Source organism: Coptis chinensis, chromosome 2, assembly GCF_015680905.1.
Source record: "Coptis chinensis isolate HL-2020 chromosome 2, ASM1568090v1, whole genome shotgun sequence".
In the NCBI taxonomy this organism is placed as follows: domain Eukaryota; kingdom Viridiplantae; phylum Streptophyta; class Magnoliopsida; order Ranunculales; family Ranunculaceae; genus Coptis; species Coptis chinensis.
The window spans coordinates 103,643,041-103,661,184 of record NC_141457.1 but is presented as its reverse complement, the minus strand read 5'-3'; the positions used below and the strand labels follow the sequence as shown (position 1 = coordinate 103,661,184).

General features: G+C 38.1%; 3 protein-coding genes and 2 long non-coding RNA genes across 14 annotated transcripts; all 5 read right to left on the bottom strand.

Moving 5' to 3' along the window:
* Positions 1 to 3,107: 3,107 nt before the first annotated feature.
* LOC147519917 (uncharacterized) lies at positions 3,108 to 3,893 on the bottom strand. The gene has a single exon (XM_086594211.1). The coding sequence runs from the start codon at positions 3,891 to 3,893 to the stop codon at positions 3,108 to 3,110; it is 786 nt and encodes a 261-aa protein (XP_086450337.1).
* Positions 3,894 to 4,780: 887 nt separating this feature from the next.
* Positions 4,781 to 5,149, bottom strand: LOC147519916 (uncharacterized). Its single transcript, XM_086594210.1, has one exon. The coding sequence runs from the start codon at positions 5,147 to 5,149 to the stop codon at positions 4,781 to 4,783; it is 369 nt and encodes a 122-aa protein (XP_086450336.1).
* A 1,436-nt stretch (positions 5,150 to 6,585) lies between these two features.
* Positions 6,586 to 9,671, bottom strand: LOC147519915 (uncharacterized). 3 transcript variants are annotated; one of them, XR_015214317.1, is made up of 6 exons: positions 9,491 to 9,671; positions 7,671 to 7,704; positions 7,459 to 7,592; positions 7,240 to 7,371; positions 6,946 to 6,996; positions 6,586 to 6,611 (listed from the first exon to the last, which is right to left on the bottom strand). It is a non-coding gene; the product is annotated as an uncharacterized LOC147519915 (long non-coding RNA). The 3 variants fall into 3 exon arrangements; XR_015214315.1 differs by lacking the exon at positions 6,586 to 6,611 and having other exon boundaries at positions 6,756 to 6,996; XR_015214316.1 differs by lacking the exons at positions 6,586 to 6,611; positions 9,491 to 9,671 and having other exon boundaries at positions 6,840 to 6,996; positions 7,459 to 7,583; positions 7,671 to 7,709.
* Positions 9,672 to 10,268: 597 nt separating this feature from the next.
* On the bottom strand, positions 10,269 to 17,533 carry LOC147519913 (uncharacterized). Of its 8 annotated transcripts, XR_015212378.1 has the most exons (8): positions 11,940 to 12,231; positions 11,755 to 11,820; positions 11,577 to 11,636; positions 11,427 to 11,460; positions 11,066 to 11,316; positions 10,882 to 10,971; positions 10,709 to 10,792; positions 10,269 to 10,537 (listed from the first exon to the last, which is right to left on the bottom strand). It is a non-coding gene; the product is annotated as an uncharacterized LOC147519913 (long non-coding RNA). The 8 variants fall into 8 exon arrangements; XR_015212374.1 differs by lacking the exon at positions 11,940 to 12,231 and adding exons at positions 16,384 to 16,482; positions 16,588 to 16,683 and having other exon boundaries at positions 10,269 to 10,971; XR_015212377.1 differs by having other exon boundaries at positions 10,641 to 10,971.
* LOC147519914 (uncharacterized) lies at positions 12,547 to 15,046 on the bottom strand. The gene is made up of 2 exons (XM_086595026.1): positions 12,820 to 15,046; positions 12,547 to 12,702 (listed from the first exon to the last, which is right to left on the bottom strand). The coding sequence occupies exons 1-2, from the start codon at positions 15,037 to 15,039 to the stop codon at positions 12,547 to 12,549; spliced, it is 2,376 nt and encodes a 791-aa protein (XP_086451152.1). The 5' UTR covers positions 15,040 to 15,046.
* Positions 17,534 to 18,144: the final 611 nt, after the last annotated feature.

Below are 18,144 nucleotides of genomic sequence, written 5' to 3'. Positions count from 1 at the left end.
AGGTCTACACCTATAACAAATGATATTTACAATGTATACATATACCATATTTTCTAAAATTTTCATTGGGGTAGTTCCATAAACGCGACTTTCTGTAACGCTAATAAATCAAAGAACAAACAATAGCCACCGAAATGCTACCTACACTAAAATACCTATAAAAGCAACAGAACCAAATCAAAGCTCAAATCAATCAAAATTAATACTTTTTGACAAACCCAAAACCAAAAAATAGAACCCTTAATAAATAAGCAAATAAATACCTGTAACAACACCAGAAGAAGCTCAGAGTAAACCTTTACATAGAAGAAAACAAATAATTCATCTCTGGCTAAACGATTTTAAAATGAACTGAATCTTTACATGGAAAATCAAAGAGATTGAGTTATAAGAGAAGAGATGTTACCTGTTTCACTTGATTTGAGAATCAGCAGAGATCACTAAGTTATAGTGATTGGCCAAGGTCCCATCGTCCGCGTTCATGGATGAAAAAATTAAACAACACAATAAGTAGAGAGACGAGGGAAGGAAAAATGAAAAAATGAAAAGGAACATACCCGAGAATCGCCAGAGATCACTAAGTTTGAAGATATGAGAATTGAAATTTCTTCGCGTTCAGCCTAAATACCACCATAAACAGGCGTCACCATTTAGTAGGAATTGAAATAGATTTGTATAGAACTATAAATTCAGGTGTTATAAGATCAAAAAGAAGAAATTAGGGGAAAAATAACTAACCAAGGTTCGCAAAAAGTTCTTTAACATAATCTTGACAAAATGTAATTACACACCAACTTCAAGAAAACCTACATAATTTGAGCGAAGCAAATTAACCAAGTAAGAGCAAATACAAATGTATCAATTTGATGACTATAAATTCAATGAGAAACTACTCAACACGTGACTATAAATGAAAAGAACTTACGGATTATAGTAAGACTTCTGGGTAAACAAAGTTTGGGGTGTGACTTTCTGAATTTGGAGGAGGAGAATCTTCGATTAAATGCGAAGAAGTACACCTTGATAGTGCGACATATAATTGACCGTGGCTGAAAACTTCAGTGCGAAGGTCAATCCCCACATACTTCACCGATTGTCCTTGTGACTTATTTATAGTCATTGCATAAGCAACACGCACAGGAAACTGTCTTCTTGTCATATGAAAAGGAAAATCAGAAGACGATGGTGACAAAGATATTCTTGGAATAAATGCATGATTACCCGCTTTTTCACCAGTCAAAATTCTTGTGAAAAGAACGTGAGGTCGACAGTGGACCACCATCAATCGGGTTCCATTGCATAATCCATCTTTGGGAGCAATATTTCGCAACAACATTATAGGACAACCGACTTTTAGGTTGAGACTAAAGCGGTGGTAGACCAATTTGGATCAAGTGAGTTTAGGTACTCATTTGGGTATTGGTTAATATTGGCTGGATTCATTTGCATCCTCGTCGCCATCTTGTCTGCAGCTAGAAAGAGAGTACTTTCCACAGGAACATATTTAAAGTCTTTGCATTAATATCATTGACATCATCATTCGTCTGAGATAGAATTGTGCGCTTCGGTTAAATATCCGTCCGTGTAACTGTGGTAGGTTGATTTAGGCGAGGATATGTAGTAGAAATGAGATCACGAAGATTTGCACATCGATGAATTGTTGATGGTAGTTCAACTGCCTCAAGCTTGGGTCACTTCCTATCTAATTAACCAGAAAATAGTAATGAATATTAGTACCGAATAAAAATAGTACAAAGAATGATGCAAATGAATATCAATATTAAGCAAAATAGTACAAAGAAAAAAAATACACCGTTTGGTACCTCCATTAAGAAATTTCCCATAGCCAATATATTTGCAGAGTTTCCATTTTCCAATCGCATGTTTTGGGCAAGAGTTAGAACATGAATGTGACTCGGAGGAAGGAAGACCGCAGAAGGAAGCACGCGCACAATCTCGTGCTCGAACCCCTTTGGGTATAACCGAAGGCATTGACGGAAGTCACCACCAAGTACAAACTGTTATTCCACCAAAAGGTTTATTATTGTCATGAGTATCCCGAAGTGTGCGATCAATCAAGCTGCCTCCACACAAAACTTATTTTGCATTGGGACTTCATCCCAAATAATAAGTTTAGCTTCCCTGAATAATTCGGCATGCATTGAATTCTTACTAAACCCACAAACAGAGGTATCAAGAATATCTAGTGGGATCGCGAAGGTCGAGTGAGCGATGCGACCACCGACCAATAGTAATGAAGCTATTCCGGATGAAGCGACCATAATAACAATATGCCCCTCAAAGACGACGACCGAAAGCGGCGATTGTGTTGTAAACAAAAGTTTTGCCTGTTCTCCTGCTCCCATTCAAAAGAAGAGTTTCCCTAAATTTTGGGAAACGGAATCTATCAACATTTGATATGAAAAGCGTTGCTCTGCATTTAGGAGAACCCTTTGCCATGTGCTTTTGCATTTTGAGGATCAAACTGAAATTGTCATTTGGTCCCATATGAGTCGGTTTGCAACAACTAAGTTCCATCTTGTAGTTAACAAAGGCAAGCGGCATTAGAGGAAATTAGCCCGATTGATTTACGACTCTATCAAAATCTCATTTAAGAGAAATAAACCATAATCTTGCACTTGGTGAGGGGGTAGGTTCGGAATGTTGAACATTGTGCGAAGCTTATGTGGAAGGTCATCACATATATTTTCCCAAAAATCATTCCACAATGTTTGGGGTTGCAAAGGATTGCACTCTCTGAGAATAACACAAAATAGTCGGCGAAGATGATATCCATCCGCATGATTGAAGCTTCTGTAGACATTGCACCCATTATTTGTCATCTTCCGAAGTCCCACGGCAACACATGCATCTTTAAAAGTTGGAAGTGGAGGACCATTATCAATCCTTTTCAGATCATCAAATGATTGAGGTCCTTTACAACGGTTAGAAGTAAAGCAAAGTAAAATCGCCACACGGAGTTAGGATTTGGCGAAATACATTCTACCAATAGCAAATTTTCCCTCTCGTATCCTTCTTGTCCAAGTCCGAGATTGTTTGTTCCGGACATAGTATTCGAAACTCTTGATAAGTGAGGCTTCTTGCTCTTAAATCGATGCACAACAATCAAAGAAGATCATCAAAGTTGACTTTTGGTGCTCCGCCCTTGATAGTATATCATGTATTGGTTCATCCGCTTTATAAACTACGCTGTGCATTCCAGGGAGATGAAGTGCCAAGCGCACAACTGTGGGAATCTCCTCATGAAGATGAAAACTTAATAATCTCCAAACTGCTTCCGGTGGGCCAATGTATCTCGCATCCAAGTATTGTTGGATCTCATCCAACTCATTCAACACTATTGTTGTCATGTCATGCCCTTTAAATATATACTTATGAATGTATTTAACACAACGGATCCCAAAGACAAACCCGACATTAATATGGCAGTTGAACATCTTAGAAAGATAAGGATTATAAGGAACAACATCCCTGTTATCAACTGTATGCCCCCTCACAATATATGATCTACCATTGTCACGACGACGGTAGATAGGATATCCATCTTTATCCATGGTGGTAGCATCTGCAAAAGTCCGGGGATAGTGATGCTTGCATCTACCATTTACCATGCATGGAGAGTTAGGATTATTTAGTCCACATGGACCATGAACCATACATGTGAGGACAGTCCGAAATAACTCAGGTTCGGTTTCTGGATCAGGAAACTCTGCACATACAATGCGATCAACTTGAGCAGGTATACGGATCTTGTCGGAATGTCGGAGATATATAAGTGCATGCATATGGGGCAACCCGCGTTTCTGGAACTCAATGGTGTAGACATGTGCAACGGCAGTACCAAGCACACCTTTCTTTTTAATTTCATTCATCAAGGCCCTTCGCTTTAGTTCAAAGACACGGGCCACGACCTCTGGTCGATCGATTCTGATTTGGTGCTCGACAATGCCTCAACAACCGCCCCGGGCGGATTTGCAGTCATTGTGAGAAATATATCGGGATGCTTATTAACGCGATGTGATGGCCATTGAATCCTGAAAAATTTCGAACATGTGCCTAGGGCTGCCGACACAAGATGCTGGTAAGACCACTCGTCTTCCAATCTGGTTTGGGTCGAAAGCTTCAGCTGCAACATCAGTGATACCTTGATAAAGTTCAGCTCGAAGCTTGTCTTGTTGTAGCCTATAATATCTCATTTTGTTCTGTTCAGTCACTGCCCATCCATCCACCAGAAACTCTTGAAATAGTTTGTGCCCGCGTAAGATTGCAGAATATTCTCCAGGGCGTTCAAATATCCGATAAGAGTAGAAATCCATCTGTGTCAATCGGTCATTAGTATTTGAACGCCTCATATCAGGTGACCACCCAAGCTCTCCATAAGGAAACATTAGCACATAATGCAAAGGCAAGTAAGCTGGATGACATTCACTGATCTGCATGAATTCTTGCCCTCCTTTAAGATATATCACAATATCCCTCATATTATCCCCGCCACGCCATCCCCGTAAAATGACAAAGTTAATCTCATCCGCGGTTGGCAAGTTATAACGACGTCTGTCTCTAGTAGCATTGTAATGCAAATAAGCAGGTACATTGAAGTTCTCACCATGTTGAAGAGAGGCAGATCTAAGAACATCGTATGCATGGCGAAAAGTAGCAGAGAAGCAATTATACTGGAGCATAGTTGCATGAATTATCTTCATAACATCTGTGTTCAAACGGGGATTACGGTTGACGATATCCAATGCAAAGACTGGGATCATATATGTAAAGCCGAGTAAGTTGGCTGCCGCCCAGTGTCAGGAATTAGAGATCCAGTTCTATGACGCAATTGACCATGTATAGTAAAAGGCCTTGGACCTCGTCCAGTAAAGACACGCTCATTTCCTCCAAGGCTCGTAAATGCGAAAGCTTGGTTGTATTGTCTCATGTACTTCCGAAATGACTTTGACTTGCGATCATTTCCATCATATAAAGCTTTAAGGGCTGGAGGTAATGGCCGTAGTGGAGGCAATTTGACTTTCCCTTGCAAACAACAAGTCCCGAATCGAGGACGTGATAATGATGAATCTTTTAGTCGTTCATCCATCCAATGGAGTGCATTACAAAATGGACACTGAACATCCATTCTCCCCAAGGAGTGTCTTCCTTGTTCAATCAGACGATTAGAAACAATATTGTCAACTTCGTCTTCATCATCACTTATGTCAAGATTATTAGCAGAAATGGGACGGTCAAAATCATTATGGTGAAACTCCTCACAATATTGTGCGGGGATCCCCAAATGGTTGTTATGCGCAAGATAAATAATTGTATATATTTTGACAAAGGTGCTATTTTATTGGTATTCCAATTTCAATAAGTGTGAAGAAGTATACCGCAAATTTCGGTTAGTTGATGATGATGTAGAAGCTGCATTTGTCGAATGTGATGTTGGATGGACAAAAGATGAGGTAGAAGACCTACTGATTCACAGCGTCTGCTTGAAGAAACTTGTGATGTTAGGTCGGATCTTATGGTTTTCTTTGAAACTATAAACCAAACCACAAAGAACCAAGAGAAAGATGTAATAAACCACGTACTAACCTTGCATTTTGGTGAGATGGTGTTGGTACAAAGTTCTCATTGGTTGAATGTGGAATTGCATGAGGTAAGGATACGGAAGCAGAAGAGATACATGTACTACAATGAAACTTGCACAGGTGAGTTATATATAGATTTTGATTAAAGAAAATTGCTAAGTGAAGTACTCACGTGTTGTTTTGATCCGATGAATCAGCATGGGCACTTGATGTGACGTTCTTGAGGAGTGTAAATAGCCTTACAGGATTAAGGAATGATAGAGATTTCGAAGAGACTCAAGAAGAAAGACGCGTCGGTATGGTGTTGCATGAGGTGTAACTGGACTATTATGTGTTTGATGCTTATCAGCTTGAAGTGGAGTTTGTGGAAGTGAATGAGAGTCATTCAATGTTGAACTCATCAGTTGGTGGTCAATGACATGACGGGTGACTACTTGTGCACTTTGGATGGTGAAGTTTGTGCTGCCAATTAGGTTAGTGCTCCTTTCTCTCTTCCCTTCGAAAGCACGTTGTCCTAGTATTCTATTTGTTATCTGCACCTAATTATAAGTATAATCAACCGAATAGATTGGGAGAAAGAGGAATGCATGGATGATAGCAAAGATGGTAGTTAGTATTAAAATTAGAAAACGTGAAATGTAAAGATGGATGACCACATGCAACACGGTTGGTGGGTAAATATTATACATATAAGCAGGCATTAAATGGAAGTTATTAAATAGCGATGAATTTACTACAATTATAGTGTACAAAAACACCTTTTGACAATGCATGAGCAATTATAGTATTATTTTAATTAAAGCTTTTCTTACATGAGAACCGAATGGCGGAGAAGTGCTTGATGCTTGTCGGCTTGAAGTGGAGTTTGTGGAAGTGAAGGAGAGCCATTCAATGTTGAACCCATCGGGTTGGTGGTCAATGACATGACAGTTGCCAATTAGTTTAGTGCTCCTTTCTCTTTCCCTTCGAAAGCCTTATTTGTCCTAGCATTCTATTTGTTATCTGCACCTAATTATAAGTATAATCAAGCGAATAGTAAAGATATGAATGCATAGATAATAGCAAATATGGCGTTAGTATTAAAATTAGAAAACGGAAATGTAAAGATATGAATAAAGTAGTCAAGGATAATAAGTGATCGAAGACCCAAAAATAAAAGCAAATTGTAAATGAATAGATGGATGACCACATGCAACACAGTTAGTGGGTAAATATTATACATTTATACATATAAGCTAGCATTAAATGGCAGTGAATTTACTACGATTATAGTGTACAAAAACACCTGTTGGATAATGCATGAGCAATTATAGTATTACATTTTAATTAAAGCTCATCTTACATGAGAATCGGATGGCGGGAGATGAGATAGAGGAACACTATCTGATGGGCGCTGCACATTTATAAAGCAAAAGAAAAAAATAAGACAATGCAATATACATAAGCAACAGTGTAGAAAAATAATTCGCAAGTAGGGAAATGAGATTCATAAAGTCAGTATATTAAATGGCAGTGAAACACCTTATGGACACGATACATCAGGCCATTACATTTTTTTTTAACCGGATGGCGGGAGATTAGATAGAGGACATTTATAAAACAAAAGAATAAATAAGGCAATGCAAGAGAGAAATACCTGGAAGCCAAGAGGCGGTTGAAGATTGAGCCTATCTTGGGGGGGAACAAAGACATGTTTGTTTTGGTTTGAAGGTTCCTTAAAGGAGTCCATAGGGCATTTTCCTTTGTCAAGAATTGGTTGCGTAGGAAGCTATAAATATTTGAAAGAGAGTTGAAAAATGTGATGTAAAACCAATAAGAGGGTAACTCAAAGTATGTTAATAGAAGTTATCAATACCTGGGGGCGAGCAGGTCGTTGAGGAGTAGGTGGCTGAAGGTAGAGTCCATCTTGAACTGGAACATAAATATTGTTTTTCTTGTTCGAAGGATCCTTATAAGGGTCTATTGGACGTTTGCCCTTATCTATGGGATCTCAGAGAAACAAATAGAAATAGATACTCAATAAAACCTACAAAACAAACATAAAAAAGATAGGTGGGGATAACATACCATTGAAAGTCGAATCTACAATGAAAAAGGGTGCCTAAAAAAGACAAAGCAAAGTAGTGATTATTTCGCATGTAAAGGTAGTAGTACTTAGTAAAGTAAAACACAGATAAAAATTAGGTGGCAATAAATAAAACAAAAGGGATTTAAAAAGTAGAGGGTAGGACGGTAGTAAACCACGAAAGCGATGATTATTTAGCATGTAAAGGTAGTAGTAGGGTTTCGCATGTAAACACAGATAAAAATTAGGTGTGATAAATAAACAAAAGGGATTAAAAAATTAGGCGGTAGTAAAACCACGAAATTTAAAAAACGAAAAACAAATGAGAAATAAAAATCAGGGACGATTTAGTTACATGCTTTAATTTTAACTAAAAGGGAGAGGTAAGACTTGGCACTTAATTTTAATTTTAATTTTAATTTAGTTACATGATTTATTGAACAATTGCTGTTATATATACCGTCAAAATACTACACCTATTAGTGTTCTAGAAAACGGCCTATTAGTGTTATTATTAAAACGGCCTATTTATGTGTCTGAACATTCTTGGATTGCTGTTTTAGTGTTATAGGATTAAGATATTTAATTACATTCTTGGATTGTTGTTATATATACGCCAAAATACTACACCTATCTTCCGAATATTAATGTGTCTTATTATTAATTAATGTGTCCGAACATTAAAACGGCCTATTAATGTTAATCGAACATTGTTTTAAAACGGCCTATCAATGTCCGAACATTAAACGCCTATCAATGTCCCGAACATTAAAACGGCCTATCAATGGTATAAATGTCTATAACGAAGCTATTAACGAAGCTATTAACACCTTGGCTCCAATGTCCGAGCGTTGATAACGTAAGCTATTAAAACGGCCTATCAAGATATTAATGTGTCTAACATTGCTTTTGAACTTCAACACACTTGATAACAGAAGCAACAGATGACCACCACTTAAGCAAATAAAATGTTAGAATCATCGAAAAGCAACAGAAATTTCAGCTGTTTGGCTCCAAGAACCAACCAACTTGAACAATTCATAATACAACCAAACTGAATTGTTCAAACACAGCCATATGATTACATTGTCCAAAAGAACCAAAGATGATTTTAGAAGAATTAGGACGGAAAAAATAGATAACTTAAATAGGGACAACAGGTACAAAGAAGAAATTACTGATGATAAGACTCAAATTCTAATCTCGAACAATACAGTCAATCACGAAATTATTGTAACATGAGCTAGAAAATAAAACAACTACATAACATGAACTAATGTGCATTTCGTCTTAAGGGGTCTGGGTAATACCCAAGAGTGGGATTCGGAACCCAGGTAATGGGACAGAAGGAAGTGAGGGGAGAGTTGGGATAGCAGGCATTGTTGGAATTGGTGGTAGGTCTGGGTTTGGGTGCAAGATTGGATCTGGGTTTAGAATTGGACGAGGGTTGAATATTGTATTAATTGGGAGGTACAAGAGGATTATTTTCTAGAGCAGGTAAAATAGGGAACATCACCGTTCCCGTGTAGTAGAACGTATTCAAGCGATGGTAGCGGAGATGGAGTGGCTTCAAGTTTGCATTTAACATTGACGATCACGCGCCACACGAGTAAGCATTGCAGTGAAACAATAAGCACAACAATGTGTCCGGCGAAATAAAACAACAGATGTAAAGAGTCCAAACCGATTCGCAAAACAAAGATGCCCAGTTAAGACAAAGAAGATCACCAAGCAGAGCAAACAATAATAATAATTATTTATTATTATAATAATAATAATAAAAGGGTCAGCCAGATGTAGTGCCAATAGTTCAAGACGCTACCTTGAGGAGTTCTAAAGTCGCGATCTCGAGTCGATGTCATAATCAGATTTGTTGAGAAGCTTTTCTGCAAGCATAACACGATATTCATTAACGAGCTGATCCTTTGAGCCAATTATGCCAACAATCATCCCAAGTATGTCAACTACCCTTCAATGGGTCACCTCTACAGGATCAGTTCCCAACTGCAAAATGACAGCACCAAGGATAGGGTTAAAGAACTATAAATGGAAGCCATGGATCTTAAATTAAAGTAAGAATAGGGTATTGATGTTTTGTTTGAAGATGAGGAAAAGATCCGGTAGATCCGAAAGTGTTAGGGCGTAAGGAAGCATACTCTTTGGGATTGCCTTATTTTGCCATGTCACAACTTAGAAAAAGACAATGGTAACCATGGACGGATCAAGGGCCCCACACCATTTGTTTTTTATTAGATAGACTAGGGTATGCGTGCGTGACTAAGATCGATAGAAGTCGCCTGCGACGCTTAACTCAGAGAAGCGACTGAACTTGAACACACCCCTCTCCCCGTTTTGATTCTATTATACCGGCTATTGTTCTATTTATGGTCAAGAATGATTATTAGGCTGAGAAACTCGACATCACACTAACTTGAACCACCTGAAGGGTGATTTGGATAGAACCTCCCCATTATTTGATGATTTTCCAATGTTTTGGATCATGTTAAAAGGCTGCAAAGACAATTCTCATTTAATAAATCGGGTAGTGATTTGCACATATGTTCTAGACTCATTCATCTAAATGGACTTAAACATAGAAGAACATCAATTAAGCCAAATGAAATAAGAACAATATGAGAAACAAATACATAATCAGACTCCAACAAGTGGTTTGAATGAGGACATCAAAACAGTACCAAAAAGAGCACCCACAAAAGTACGCCAAGAACAAAAAAAAGTAGCAAAAGTACAGATAACATTGTTGACAATCATAACTCTTCCAGAAACCCCAGCCTCGTTCGCCAATGTCAATGTCATTATCATAAATCCCAAGCCTTGAGGAAACTTCATCGAAGAAGTATGTAATTATCTGTTTTAAATTCGTTAAATTGAGTGAGTAGGAAATACTATATATACTAAAGAGAAGAAGAAATTTACAATTTAGAAGTGAAACAATGAACGATTGTATTCACCTCTAGACTCTTTTCTAGTTTTGGAACAAGCAAATATGTAACGCCCCAAAACTCAAACAATTACAAACCTATGACACGTGGTTTTTATAGTCAAATTTCGGCAGCATCTCCTCTGTATTTTTAACATTTCATAAATATAAACCTGTCATAACCTGAAAATCACAATCATATATTTCTCATTGGTTAATCCATTTACTTAACCGTCTCGACAGATGCCAGAGCTGTCAAATAACTGGCTTACAAAAATGAGACCACTTCAACATTATGACTTAGTACACCAAAGTATTTGACCTAATGCCAGATCATCAAAGCACCTCGTACAAAGTCATTACTGAAAACACAAGTAAAAAATACATACATCGAGTCCCATAACTATCAAAAGGTCTACACCTATAACAAATGATATTTACAATGTATACATATACCATATTTTCTAAAATTTTCATTGGGGTAGTTCCATAAACGCGACTTTCTGTAACGCTAATAAATCAAAGAACAAACAATAGCCACCGAAATGCTACCTACACTAAAATACCTATAAAAGCAACAGAACCAAATCAAAGCTCAAATCAATCAAAATTAATACTTTTTGACAAACCCAAAACCAAAAAATAGAACCCTTAATAAATAAGCAAATAAATACCTGTAACAACACCAGAAGAAGCTCAGAGTAAACCTTTACATAGAAGAAAACAAATAATTCATCTCTGGCTAAACGATTTTAAAATGAACTGAATCTTTACATGGAAAATCAAAGAGATTGAGTTATAAGAGAAGAGATGTTACCTGTTTCACTTGATTTGAGAATCAGCAGAGATCACTAAGTTATAGTGATTGGCCAAGGTCCCATCGTCACGTTCATGGATGAAAAAATTAAACAACACAATAAGTAGAGAGACCAGGGGAAGGAAAAATGAAAAATGAAAAGGAACATACCTGAGAATCAGCAGAGATCACTAAGTTTGAAGATATGAGAATTGAAATTTCTTCGTTCAGCTAAATACCATATAAACAGACGTCACCATTTAGTAGGAATTGAAATAGATTTGTATAGAACTATAAATTCAGGTGTTATAAGATCAAAAAGAAGAAATTAGGGGGAAAAATAACTAACCAAGGTTCGCAAAAAGTTCTTTAACGCAATACTGACAAAATGTAATTACACACCAACTCGCAAAACCTACATAATTTGAACGAAGCAAATTAACCAAGTAAGAGCAAATACAAATGTATCAATTTGATGACTATAAATTCAATGAGAAACTACTCAACACGTGACTATAAATGAAAAGAACTTACGGATTATAGTAAGACTTCTGGGTAAACAAAGTTTGGGGTGTGACTTTCTGAATTTGGAGGGAGGAGAATACTGATTCTGTCTGAAGAAGTACACCTTGATAGTGCGACATATAATTGACCGTGGCTGAAAACTTCAGTGCGAAGGTCAATCCCCACATACTTCACCGATTGTCCTTGTGACTTATTTATAGTCATTGCATAAGCAACACGCACAGGAAACTGTCTTCTTGTCATATGAAAAGGAAAATCAGAAGACGATGGTGACAAAGATATTCTTGGAATAAATGCATGATTACCCTTTTTCACAGTCAAAATTCTTGTGAAAAGAACGTGAGGTCGACAATGGACCACCATCAATCGGGTTCCATTGCATAATCCATCTTTGGGAGCAATATTTTTAACAACATTATAGGACAACCGACTTTTAGGTTGAGACGAAACGGTGGTAGACCATTTGGATCAAGTGAGTTTAGGTACTCATTTGGGTATTGGTTAATATTGTTCGGATTCGATTTGCATCCTCGCCCCGCCATCTTGTCGCAGCTAGAAAGAGAGTACTTTCCCACGGGAACATATTTAAAGCTTTGCATTAATATCATTGACATCATCATTGCGGCAGATAGAATTGTCTTTCGTTAAAATTCGGTGTAACCGTGGTAGGTTGATTTAAATGAGGATATGTAGTAGAAATGAGATCCCCAAGATTTGCACATCGATGAATTGTTGATGGTAGTTCAACTGTCTCGCTTGGGTCACTTCCTATCTAATTAACCAGAAAATAGTAATGAATATTAGTACGAATAAAAATAGTACAAAGAATGATGCAAATGAATATCAATATTAAGCAAAATAGTACAAAGAAAAATACACTGTTTGGTACCTCCATTAAGAAATTTGCGAACGCAATATTTGCAGAGTTTCCATTTTCCAATCGCATGTTTTGGGCAAGAGTTAGAACATGAATGTGACTCCAGAGGAAGGAAGACCGCAAGGAAGCACGCACAATCTGTGCTCGAACCCCTTTGGGTATAACTGGAAGGCATTGACGGAAGTCACCACCAAGTACAACTGTTATTCCACCAAAAGGTTTATTATTGTCGCGAGTATCCCGAAGTGTGCGATCAACTGCCTCCACACAAAACTTATTTTGCATTGGGACTTCATCCCAAATAATAAGTTTAGCTTCCCTGAATAATTCGGCATGCATTGAATTCTTACTAAACCCACAAACAGAGGTATCAAGAATATCTAGTGGGATGCGAAAGGTCGAGTGAGCAGTACGACCACCAGCCAATAGTAATGAAGCTATTCCGGATGAAGCGACCATAATAACAATATGCCCCTCAGCACGACACGTAGCAGCGATTGTGTTGTAAACAAAAGTTTTGCCTGTTCCTGCTGCTCCATTCAAAAAGAAGAGTTTCCCTAAATTTTGGGAAACGGAATCTATCACTGTTTGATATGAAAAGCGTTGCTCTGCATTTAGGAGAACCCTGTTGCCATGTGCTTTTGCATTTTGAGGATCAAACTGAAATTGTCGCTGGTCCCATATGAGTCGGTTTGCAACAACTAAGTTCCATCTTGTAGTTAACAAAGGCAACGGCATTAGAGGGAAATTAGCCAGTGATTTACCTGACTCTATCAAAATCTCATTTAAGAGAAATAAACCATAATCTTGCACTTCAGCAGGGGTAGGTTCTGGAATGTTGAACATTGTGTGAAGCTTATGTGGAAGGTCATCACATATATTTTCCCAAAAATCATTCCACAATGTTTGGGGTTGCAAAGGATTGCACTCTGCGAGAATAACACAAAATAGTCGGCGAAGATGATATCCAGTCTGCATGACTGAAGCTTCCTGTAGACATTGCACCCATTCGCTGTCATCTTCCAGAAGTCCACGTGCAACACATGCATCTTTAAAAGTTGGAAGTGGAGGACCATTATCAATCCTTTTCAGATCATCAAATGATTGAGGTCCTTTTACAACGGTTAGAAGTAAGCGCAAGTAAAATCGCTCACCGGAGTTAGGACTGGCGAAATACATTCTACCAATAGCAAATTTTCCCTCTCGTATCCTTCTTGTCCAAGTCTGAGATTGTTTGTTCCAGACATAGTATTCGGGAAACTCTTGATAAGTGAGGCTTCTTGCTCTTAAATCTGATGCACAACAATCAAAGAAGGCAGTCAAAGTTGACTTTTGGTGCTCCGCCCTTGATAGTATATCATGTATTGGTTCATCCGCTTTATAAACTACGCGGTGCATTCCAGGGAGATGAAGTGCCAAGCGCACAACTGTGGGAATCTCCTCATGAAGATGAAAACTTAATAATCTCCAAACTGCTTCCGGTGGGCCAATGTATCTCGCATCCAAGTATTGTTGGATCTCATCCAACTCATTCAACACTATTGTTGTCATGTCATGCCCTTTAAATATATACTTATGAATGTATTTAACACAACGGATCCCAGCACAAACTTCGACATTAATATGGCAGTTGAACATCTTAGAAAGATAAGGATTATAAGGAACAACATCCCTGTTATCAACTGTATGCCCCCTCACAATATATGATCTACCATTGTCACGACGACGGTAGATAGGATATCCATCTTTATCCATGGTGGTAGCATCTGCAAAAGTCCGGGGATAGTGATGCTTGCATCTACCATTTACCATGCATGGAGAGTTAGGATTATTTAGTCCACATGGACCATGAACCATACATGTGAGGACAGTCCGAAATAACTCAGGTTCGGTTTCTGGATCAGGAAACTCTGCACATACAATGCGATCAACTTGAGCAGGTATACGGATCTTGTCGGAATGTCGGAGATATATAAGTGCATGCATATGGGGCAACCCGCGTTTCTGGAACTCAATGGTGTAGACATGTGCAACGGCAGTACCAAGCACACCTTTCTTTTTAATTTCATTCATCAAGGCCCTTCGCTTTAGTTCAAAGACACGGGCCACGACCTCTGGTCGATCAGTTGCAGTTTGGTGCTCAGACAATGCCTCAACAACTTCGTCCCAGTGCGGATTTGCAGTCATTGTGAGAAATATATCAGGATGCTTATTGTAACGTGTGATGGCCATTGAATCCTGAAAAATTTCGAACATGTGCCTAGACTTTTGCCGACACAAGATCCGGTAAGACCACTCGTCTTCCAATCTGGTTTGGTCGAAAAGCTTCAAACCGCAACATCGATGATACCTTGATAAAGTTCATTTCGAAGCTTGTCTTGTTGTAGCCTATAATATCTCATTTTGTTCTCGTTCGATCCACGCCCATCCATCCACCCTTTAAACTCTTGAAATAGTTTGTGCCCGCGTAAGATTGCAGAATATTCTCCGTATGTTCAAATATCCGATAAGAGTAGAAATCCATCCGCGGTCAATCGGTCATTAGTATTTGAACGCCTCATATCGGTGACCACCCAAGCTCTCCATAAGGAAACATTAGCACATAATGCAAAGGCAAGTAAGTGGATGACATTCATCGATCCGCATGAATTCTTGCCCTCCTTTAAGATATATCACAATATCCCTCATATTATCCCGGCGCTGCCATCCCTGTAAAATGACAAAGCAATCTCATCCGCGGTTGGCAAGTTATAACGACGCCTCGTCTCTAGTAGCATTGAATGCAAATAAGCAGGTACATTGAAGTTCTCACCATGTTGAAGAGAGGCAGATCTAAGAACATCGTATGCATGGCTTAAAAGTAGCAGAGAAGCAATTATACCGAGCATAGTTGCATGAATTATCTTGTAACATCGTGTTCAAGCGGGGATTACGGTTGACGATATCCAATGCAAAGACTGGGATCATATATGTAAAGAGAGTAAGTTGGCTGCCGCCCCGTCGAATTAGAGATCCAGTTCTATGACGAACCGACCATGTATAGTAAAAGGCCTTGGACCTCGCCCCAAGTAAAGACACGCCATTTCCTCCAAGGCTCGTAAATGCGAAAGCTTGGTTGTATTGTCTCATGTACTTCCGAAATGACTTTGACTTGCGATCATTTCCATCATATAAAGCTTTAAGGGCTGGAGGTAATGGCCGTAGTGGAGGCAATTTGACTTTCCCTTGCAAACAACAAGTCCCGAATCGAGGACGTGATAATGATGAATCTTTTAGTCGTTCATCCATCCAATGGAGTGCATTACAAAATGGACACTGAACATCCATTCTCCCCAAGGAGTGTCTTCCTTGTTCAATCAGACGATTAGAAACAATATTGTCAACTTCGTCTTCATCATCACTTATGTCAGCATTATTAGCAGAAATTGGACGGTCAAAATCATTATGGTGAAACTCCTCACAATATTGTGCAGGATCCCCAAATGGTTGTTGTCTGCAAGATAAATAATTGTATATATTTTGACAAAGGTGCTATTTTATTGGTATTCCAATTTCAATAAGTGTGAAGAAGTATACCGCAAATTTCGGTTAGTTGATGATGATGTAGAAGCTGCATTTGTCGAATGTGATGTTGGATGGACAAAAGATGAGGTAGAAGACCTACAGTTACGCGTACTGCGAAGAAACTTGTGATGTTAGGTCGGATCTTATGGTTTTCTTTGAAACTATAAACCAAACCACAAAGAACCAAGAGAAAGATGTAATAAAACCACGACTAACCTTGCATTTTGGTGAGATGGTGTTGGTACAAAGTTCTCATTGGTTGAATGTGGAATTGCATGAGGTAAGGATACGGAAGCGTAAGAGATACATGTACTACAATGAAACTTGCACGTGAGTTATATATAGATTTTGATTAAAGAAAATTGCTAAGTGAAGTACTCACGTGTTGTTTTGATCCGATGAATCAGCATGGGCACTTGATGTGACACGTTCTTGGAGTGTAAATAGCTTTACAGTGATTAAGGAATGATAGAGATTTTCAAGAGACTCAAGAAGAAAGACGCCGGTATGGTGTTGCATGAGGTGTAACTGGACTATTATGTGTTTGATGCTTATCGCTTGAAGTGGAGTTTGTGGAAGTGAATGAGAGTCATTCAATGTTGAACTCATCGGTTGGTGGTCAATGACATGACGGGTGACTACTTGTGCACTTTGGATGGTGAAGTTTGTCTTTGCCAATTAGGTTAGTGCTCCTTTCTCTTTCCCTTCGAGCACGTTGTCCTAGTATTCTATTTGTTATCTGCACCTAATTATAAGTATAATCAACCGAATAGATTGGGAGAAAGAGGAATGCATGGATGATAGCAAAGATGGTAGTTAGTATTAAAATTAGAAAACGTGAAATGTAAAGATGGATGACCACATGCAACACAGTTGGTGGGTAAATATTATACATATAAGCAGGCATTAAATGGAAGTTATTAAATAGCGATGAATTTACTACAATTATAGTGTACAAAAACACCTTTTTGACAATGCATGAGCAATTATAGTATTATTTTAATTAAAGCTTTTCTTACATGAGAACCGAATGGCGGGAGAAGTGCTTGATGCTTGTCAGCTTGAAGTGGAGTTTGTGGAAGTGAAGGAGAGCCATTCAATGTTGAACCCATCAGTTGGTGGTCAATGACATGACAGTTGCCAATTAGTTTAGTGCTCCTTTCTCTTTTCGAAAGCATTTGTCCTAGCATTCTATTTGTTATCTGCACCTAATTATAAGTATAATCAAGCTTAATAGTAAAGATATGAATGCATAGATAATAGCAAATATGGCAGTTAGTATTAAAATTAGAAAACGTGAAATGTAAAGATATGAATAAAGTAGTCAAGGATAATAAGTGATCGAAGACCCAAAAATAAAAGCAAATTGTAAATGAATAGATGGATGACCACATGCAACACAGTTAGTGGGTAAATATTATACATTTATACATATAAGCTAGCATTAAATGGCAGTGAATTTACTACGATTATAGTGTACAAAAACACCTGTTGGATAATGCATGAGCAATTATAGTATTACATTTTAATTAAAGCTCATCTTACATGAGAATCGGATGGCGGGAGATGAGATAGAGGAACACTATCTGATGGGCGCTGCACATTTATAAAGCAAAAGAAAAAAATAAGACAATGCAATATACATAAGCAACAGTGTAGAAAAATAATTCGCAAGTAGGGAAATGAGATTCATAAAGTCAGTATATTAAATGGCAGTGAAACACCTTATGGACACGATACATCAGGCCATTACATTTTTTTTTAACCGGATGG